Genomic DNA, 8577 nt, shown 5'->3' with positions numbered 1-8577 from the left:
AGTCAAGCATATTATTAAAGTTTAAAAAAATCTAAGACTTCTTCTATACTATTTTTTTTTTCCAGAGTGCTGTCTTCCTTATTTCTACATTACTACATTCACATTTCTGCTGTCAACAAGCCCTAATGGAGTGATAAACTTTAAGCTAGTAGACACTGCACCATGCTTTGTGGTGGCGTTTTCTGAAATGGAATGGTAGCTGTACTTCCTGTTTGTTTTTAAATACCTTTGAAACAGACAGTTCATGCACCTCATCGTTTAGAGATGCAGTTTGAATTTCCATGGGAAAATGTGCCAATTTGGGGTTGGGAAAGGAGCTGAACCCCGAATCAAGACTCTGCCGTTTGGGGGTAGTGCCGCAGATTCCTGCATCTGTATCTTTCCAGTTTGTGTGTTAATCCATAGTGTTCCGAGCAGCAGAAGGGTCATGTAAGTCTAAAGTTCTTATTAAAGGTTTTTCTATAAATAAAGACGTCTTTTCTGATTCATTCTTTTTTTTTTTCTTTTCTGATTCATTCTTGTATATTCTTTTCCCGAATTCCTATTCCTGCCGCCCCCTGCAAGTCCTTGTCTGATCACTGTTACCAATACTTTGTTTAGTAGGAGTTGGTTGTATTAGCATTAACTTAACATTTTTTTAAATTTAAAAATACACAAAAATGGCAAAATACTGTACATGTGGATGTGGTAAATATATTTGGAAGAAACCTAGTCTGTTTTGTTTCATTTTTTGAGACGGAGTTTTGCTCTTTGTTGCCCAAGCTGGAGTGCAGTGGCATGATCTCAGCTCCTGGGTGCAACCTCCACCTCCTGGGTTCAAGCGATTCTCCTGTCTCAGCCTCCTGAGTAGCTGGGGTTACAGGTGCCTGCCACCACACCCATATAATTTTTTTTTTTTTTTTTTTTTTTTTGTATTTTTAGTAGAGACAGGGTTTCACCATGTTGGCCAGGCTGGTCTTGAACTCCTGACCTCAGGTGATCTGCCTGCCTCAGCCTTCCAAAGTGCTGGGATTACAGGCATGAACCACTGTCCCTGGCCAAAAACCTAGTCTGTTTTATTTTTTTATGTTTTTGAGACAGAGTCTCATTCTATTGCCCAGGACAGAGTGCAGTGGTGCAATCTCAGCTTACTGCAACCTCCACCTCCTGGGTTCAAGCCTCTCCAGGAGCTGGGACCACAGGTGTGCACCGCCATGTCTGGCTAATTTATGTATTTTTAGTAGAGATGTGGTTTTGCCATATTGCCCCGGCTGGTCTTGAACTGACCTCAGGTGATTCACCCGCCTCAGCCTCCTAAAGTGCTGGGATTACAGGTGTAAGCCACTGTGCCTAGACAGAAACCAAGTCTGTTTTAAAAGTAACTTCAAGTGTTTTCAGTATTAACTCTATGGTTCATATTCATAAATGCTGTTCATCTTAATACCAGGCAGCTTTGTATGCTGAATATAGCCAAAAAAGGAGACAAAGAACTGACCATGACTTTCTTGTCTAGGCTAATGAAGGGGAACTGTGTTAAAGATTACAAAGAGGCCGGGCGCGGTGGCTCAAGCCTGTAATCCCAGCACTTTGGGAGGCCGAGGCGGGTGGATCACAAGGTCAAGAGATCGAGACCATCTTGGTCAACATGGTGAAACCCCGTCTCTACTAAAAATACAAAAAAAATAGCTGGGCATGGTGGTGCGTGCCTGTAATCCCAGCTACTCAGGAGGCTGAGGCAGGAGAATTGCCTGAACCCAGGAGGCGGAGGTTGCGGTGAGCCGAGATCGCGCCATTGCACTCCAGCCTGGGTAACAAGAGCGAAACTCCGTCTCAAAAAAAAGAAAGAAAAAAAAAAAAAGATTACAAAGAAATTGTGGGGCCTAGTCGTCACTTTGTATTTGCATCAAGAAAAGCAGTGACAGTGACTCTTCTGCCGCCTCTGCCACCTCCTTCTCCTGAGGTCCTTATTTGTTCCTTGATTTCTTTTGTTCTTGGCCTTTTAAAACTTGTGAAGTGGCTGGGTGCAGTGGCTCATGCCTGTAATCTCAGCACTTTGGGAGGTCAAGGTGGGTGGATCACCTGAGGTCAGGTGTTTGAGACCAGCCTGGCCAATATGGTGAAACTCTATCTGTACTGAAAATATAAAAATCACCTGTGCTTGATGGTGCACACCTGTTACCTCAGCTACTTGGGTGGCTGAGGCATGAGAATAGCTTGAACCTGGGAGGCGGAGATTGCACTGAGCACAGATCACACTTCTGCACTACAGCCTGGGCGACAGAGCTAGACTCCGTCTCAAAAACAGAACAAAACCTGTGAAGGGATCTAAGAAAGAACAGCTCTGCCTCTATTGAGTAGAAATGGACTTTAGGTTTTCAATAAAAAGTGAGAAGCGGCTGGGTGTGGTGGCTCACGCCTATAATCCCAGCACTTTGGGAGGCCGAGGTGGGTGGATCACGAGGTCAAGAGACCGAGACCATCCTGATCAACATCGTGAAACGCCGTCTCTATTAAAAATACAAAAAATTAGCTGGGCGGGGTGGCGCGTGCCTGTAATCCCAGCTACTCAGGAGGCTGAGGCAGGAGAATTGCCTGAACCCAGGAGGCGGAGGTTGCGGTGAGCCGAGATCGCGCCATTGCACTCCAGCCTGGGTAGCAAGAGCGAAACTCCGTCTCAAAAAAAAAAAAAAAAAAAAAGTGAGAAGCCGTTGGCTAAAGTATGCCATTTAAGACTAGGGGAGGCCGGGTGCGGTGGCTCAAGCCTGTAATCCCAGCACTTTGGGAGGCCGAGGCGGCGGGTGGATCACGAGGTCAAGAGATCGAGACCATCCTGGTCAAGATGGTGAAATCCCGTTTCTACTAAAAATACAAAAAATTAGCTGGGCATGGTGGCACATGCCTGTAATCCCAGCTACTCAGGAGGCTGAGGCAGGAGAATTGCCTGAACCCAGGAGGCGGAGGTTGCGGTGAGCCGAGATCGCGCCATTGCACTCCAGCCTGGGTAACAAGAGCGAAACTCCGTCTCAAAAAAAAAAAAAAAAAAAAAACTAGGGGAAACCCATTTGGAGCAAGATAGGTTGTGTCCCCTTCAAAATTCAGCTTTTGCCAATGTGCTGTAATTGAGGCAGTGCCTTTTTTCTTTTTTTTTAGACAGGCTCTGTTATCCAGGCTGGAGTGCAGTGGCGTGATCTGGGCTCACTGCAACCTCTGCCTCCCAAGTTTATGTGATTTTCCTGCCCCAGCCTCCTGAGTAGCTGGGATTACAGGCATTGGCCACCATGCCTGGCTAATTTTTGTATTTTTAGTAGAGATGGGGCTTCACCATGTTGGCTAGTATGGTCTTGAACTCCTGACCTTAGGTGATTAACCTGCCTCGGCCTCCAAAAGTGCTGGAATTACAGGTATCAGCCACTGTGCCCAGCCAAATTTCTCTTTTTTATAAATTACCCAGTCCCAGGTATTCTGTTACGGCAGCTCAGACGAAGAAACCCTTTCTCCAAATAATCTACCCATCATAGGAGCCTATTACAATGAATACTTGACATTGCAACATTTTGTCTAATGAAGCACATATTATAGCAATAGTCAAGGAGTACTCTCTAGTTACCCTTGATGACCTAGCTATACACACCTGGCTGTGCAGTGCCAGAGGTGTGGGAAGGGAGGGGCAAAGCCATAGTGTTGGAATTTTTTCTTTTTCTTTTTGAGACAGAGTGTCACTCTGTCGCCCAGATTGGAATGCAGTAGCGCCATCTCGGCTCACTGCAACCTCTACCTTCCGCGTTCAAGTGACTCTCCTGCCTTAGCCTCCTGAGTAGCTGGGACTACAGGTGTGCGCCACCCTGCCTGGCAATTTTAAAAATATATTTAGGGCCGGGTGCGGTGGCTCAAGCCTGTAATCCCAGCACTTTGGGAGGCCGAGGCGGGTGGATCACGAGGTCAAGAGATCGAGACCGTCCTGGTCAACAAGGTGAAACCCCATCTCTACTAAAAATACAAAAAAAAAAAAAAAAAAAAAAAAAAATTAGCTGGGCATGGTGCGCGTGCCTGTAATCCCAGCTACTCAGGAGGCTGAGGCAGGAGAATTGCCTGAACCCAGGAGGCGGAGGTTGCGGGTGAGCCGAGATCGCACCATTGCACTCCAGCCTGGGTAACGAGCGAAACTCCATCTCAAAAAAAAAAAAAAAAATTTAGTAGAGATGGGGTTTCACCATATTGGCCAGGCTGGTCTTGAACTCTTGATCTTGCAATCCGCCCATTTTAGCCTCACAAAGATTACAGGTATGAGCCACTGCACGCTACCCAGAATTTTTTCTGATGAATTTATAAAAAGAGAGTCCCTTTAGGCTTGGATGGCTATCATCTGGACTCAACCAAATTCATGCATATGATTTATAAAACTGATATAACGGCCGGGCGCGGTGGCTCAAGCCTGTAATCCCAGCATTTTGGGAGGCTGAGGTGGGTGGATCACGAGGTCAAGAGATGGAGACCATCCTGGTCAACATGGTGAAACCCCGTCTCTACTAAAGATACAAAAAAATTAGCTGGGCATGGTGGCACGTGCCTGTAATCCCAGCTACTCAGGAGGCTGAGGCAGGAGAATTGCTTTAACCTAGGAGGCAGAGGTTGCAGTGAGCCGAGATCATGCCATTGCACTCCAGCCTGGGTAACAAGAGCGAAACTCTGTCTCAAAAAAAAAAACAAAAAACAAACAAACAAAAAAAAAAACTGATATAACTTTGTAAATTTACTATGAGAAATCACTCAGAGTAGCATACTCAACGTTGGTAATGATCATCGAATTTGCTCTTTGTAGAAGCCCAACTTGTACAATGAGCAAGATGAATTTATTCTCAGTTACTGCATAATCATTTGCCAGATACTGTACTATGCACTGAAGACATGAGCAACACGCATATTTTTTCCTGTAGGTGTGCCCATGTGTGAACTGAATGATAAAGTCTGAGGCCTCATTCAGTTTTAGGGATGTCCTTGTGTAGAAGCAATACTAGAAGCTACTCAAGGGAAAGTGCTTGAGTAGTGCCTAGATTTCCTTCGCAGTGTCTGCTTTTAAAAGTTGCTATTTGGAGGCCTGGTGCGGTGGCTCACACCTGTGATCCCAGCACTTTGGGAGGCCAAAGCAGGCTGATCACTTGAGGTCAGGAGTTTGAGACCAGCTTGGCCAATATAGTGAAACCCCATTTCTACTAAAAAATACAAAAGTTAGCAGGGCATGGTGACGCGCCTGTAATCCCAGCTATTCAGGAGGCTGAGGCAGGAGAATTGCTTGAACCTGTGAGGCAGTGAGCCTAGATGGCACCATTGCACTCCAGCCTGGACAACAGAGCGAGGCTGTCAAAAATAAAAGTTTCTAATTGGTATCTCTTTTTTTTTGGTATATTAAATACAAATATTGGCCTACTTGCCCCTCAGATTCCTTTAGGGAGCTTTGCATGCTCTAAGTGCCTGCAGATGTGTGTATAATAAATCCCTGCCACACACTTAGAAAATGAGTTGATAAGCCAGGCATGGTGGCTCATGCCTGTAATCCCAGTTACTCGAGAGGCTAAGGCTCCACAGAATCATTTGAACCTGGGAGGCAGAGGTTGCAGTGAGCTGACACCACTGCATTCCACTCAGGGCAACAGAGTGAGACTCCATCTAAAAAAAAAAAAAAAAATTAGAGACCAAGCTGGTCTCAAATTCCTGGTCTCAAGCCATCTTCTAGCCTAAGCCTCTCAAAGTGCTGGGATTACTAAGGCATGAGCCACCACACTCAGTCACTCATCCATTCAACTTCCTCCCCCCACTCCGCTCCCCTCTTGCTGCCCAGACTGGAGTACGATGGCATTGCAACCTCCAGCTCCCAAGTTCAAGCGATTCTCCTGCCTCGCCTCCCGAGTAGCTGGGACTACAGGCGTGCGCCACCACACTGGGCTAATTTTTGAATTTGGTATTTGTATTTGGTAAAGACGGGGTTTAATCCACCATGTTGATCAGGCTGGTCTGGACCTGACCTCAAGTGATCCGCCCACCTCAACCTCCCAAAGTGCTAGGATTACAGGCGTGAGCCACCGAGCCCTGCCTCATCCATTCAACTTTAGCCCTTTGCTAAGAGCTTCAGACCTATGTATTAATACATAATCAAATAGTTATTTCCCAATTCCAACCAGATTTCTCAATCTTACTGCAAACTCAATATATCCAAAAGTCCTAAACGGAACCTTCTCCAAAGCCCTCCTCTCAAAACCCGAAAACAACCTTAATTCTGTCAACACAGAAGTATCCAACTGATTTTCACGTTTGTCCAGGCATTGTACTAGGTGCTAAGCAATACGGTGATTGAATAAAAGTCTCCTCCGCGTCCGGAAGCATATAGACGCTGGGCTTCTCCCGGCGGTTCATCATTGGGCACTAAATCTCTGCCTTCATATGAAACGATCCCTCACCGAACCGTGCCTCTCAGTTCGGAGCCAAGGCACTGATGGTTTTATTTCCTGAAAGCAGGTTTTTAAGCCAGAAGACCCGACAATTTTACCAGAGCCGGTTCCACCTAACTTCAATCCTCCTTCCCTGCCCCAAGGGGGTGAAAAATCTGGACCCAGGAGACCTTCCTTGTGCTCCGGGAAGCGTTTAAGGGTCGAACGAAGAGGTGATCGAAATGCAAAGAACCGTGCGGCTAACACAATAAGGGACCCAGTTTCTCATTACTAAACTTCCCCCTGAGTCTGGCTTTTAGAAAAATACCCAAAGCGGCAGGGCGCTGTGGCTCACGCCTGTAATACCAACACTTTGGGAGGCCGAGGCTGGCTGATCACCTGACGCCAGGAGTTTGAGACCAGCCTGGCCAATATGGTAAAACCCCGTCTCTACTAAAGATACAAAAATTAGTCGGGCGTCGTGGCGGGGGCCTGCAATCCCAGCTACTCGGGAGGCTGAGAAAGCGGAATCCTTGAACCCGGAAGGCAGAAGTTGCAGTGAGCCGAAATCGCGCCATTGCACGCCAGTATGGGCAACAAAAGTGAAACTCCGTCTCAGAAAAAAAGAAAAGAAAAGAAAAGAAAAATGTGCAAAGCAACAAAAAAGAGAGCTGGAGAGATGGAAACAACTCTTAGAAGACACTCGCATAACCCGCGCGCGGCACGGGCCACGAGGGTCCTCCCGTCCACCGAGCCGCCGCCGGCGCCTGCGCAGTGACCCCGCCCGCGACCGGAAGCCCCGGGGTGAGACACTTTCGGATTCTTTGACAACGGCCGGATTAAACCTTTTTCTTCTCCATTACTGCTGAACCTATGCTGTGATTTAGAACACAAGAAACCCCAAGAGGCTGAAGGAATTGTCTTAGCTGTCTCCCTCCTCCTCCGGCATCGCCGAAGGCAGCCCCTATTGAGGCCTCTAAGCCGCGGGGTCCTGCGTTTCTATGACGACAAACAGGCGTTCTAGGAAAGGGCGAAGTGACTGGATGCCGGGTGGGAACGCAAGGTGCGGGTAGGATCGTGGGTGTCCCTTTCCCGTCATTTTAAGTCAAGAAACAGTGCGAGCACTGCACAGCTCCCGAGTTTGTGGAACTGGCGCGCGAGACCGCTGCCTGTGGGGAAGGTCGGGGCCCCAGCCGAGCCACTTGGGGAGAGTGGCGCCCGTCAGGGGTGCCGGCGGCCGCCGAGCGGGTCCTTCCCGCTCTGCTCCGTGACCCCGACCCTGACCCTGACCCTGACCTACGCGTCCGCTGAGGCTTCTTAATCGCCTCAGATGACCGTAGAACGTAGCGGTCGCCCCGAAGAAGGAAAACCATGCTAGATGAATTCTTAACTGCGATCTGAACCTAAGTACTTAATGGGTGTCGTCTTTTTTTTTTCTTCTTTTTTCCTCTGGCTGCAGGACTATGTGACAGCCAGCAGGTCCCAGGGCGGCGCTGATTTGTGTCTAAATTAGCTTTCCAGAGGACTATTTCAAATTACTAAACAAAGTGATAGGTGGCAGTGTTTATTATGTCTCTTCCGAAAACGCCCACCAACCCGCTAAACTCTGCATCGACATCTGAGACCAAAAAGTTAAAAGTATCTGTAGCCAAGGAAGAGACCAGAGGTAAACTTCGATGATTTTGAAGTCATAAACGGTCATGGCGGTACAACAGAAATCACCTTCTAGTCATCGTGGTTTTTTTTGGTTTTGTTTTGTTTTGTTTTGAGATGGAGTCTTCCTATGTTGCCCAGGCTGGAGTGCAATGGCACCATCTTGGCTCACTGCAACCTCCACCTCTGGGTTCAAGCAGTTCTGCCCTAGCCTCCCGAGTATCTGGGATTACAGGCATGTGCCACCATGCCTGGTGAATTGTTTCAGATTTTTAGTAGAGACAGGGTTTCACCATATTGGCCAGGTTGGTCTCAAACTCCTGACCTTATGGCCGCCCACCTCAGCCTCCCAGAGCTGGGATTACAGGCGTGAGCCACCACGCCCGGCCTCAGCCGGTTTTTAAAATCTGAGATCCAGAATACCTTGATTAGTTACCCTTTTTCTAACACACTTGCTTAAATAAAACAAGAAGTCATTCCTTTTACAGTATTTTGAGTCAGAATCCTGTTTAACTACTCCACC

General features: G+C 47.4%; 1 protein-coding gene across 1 annotated transcript in view; it reads left to right on the top strand.

The window, feature by feature from the left end:
• Positions 1-7266: 7266 nt before the first annotated feature.
• Positions 7267-8577, top strand: part of AXDND1 (axonemal dynein light chain domain containing 1) — a 109028-nt gene continuing 107717 nt past the window's right edge. The window contains exons 1-2 of the mRNA XM_074390165.1: positions 7267-7464; positions 7861-8067. Of these exons, the coding sequence (XP_074246266.1) occupies positions 7971-8067 (97 nt within the window). The 5' untranslated portion in view covers positions 7267-7464; positions 7861-7970. The remainder of the gene's footprint in view (positions 7465-7860; positions 8068-8577) is intronic.

Source organism: Saimiri boliviensis, chromosome 19, assembly GCF_048565385.1.
Source record: "Saimiri boliviensis isolate mSaiBol1 chromosome 19, mSaiBol1.pri, whole genome shotgun sequence".
NCBI classification, from domain to species: Eukaryota; Metazoa; Chordata; class Mammalia; order Primates; family Cebidae; genus Saimiri; species Saimiri boliviensis.
This window is presented reverse-complemented; position numbering and strand designations above follow the sequence as displayed.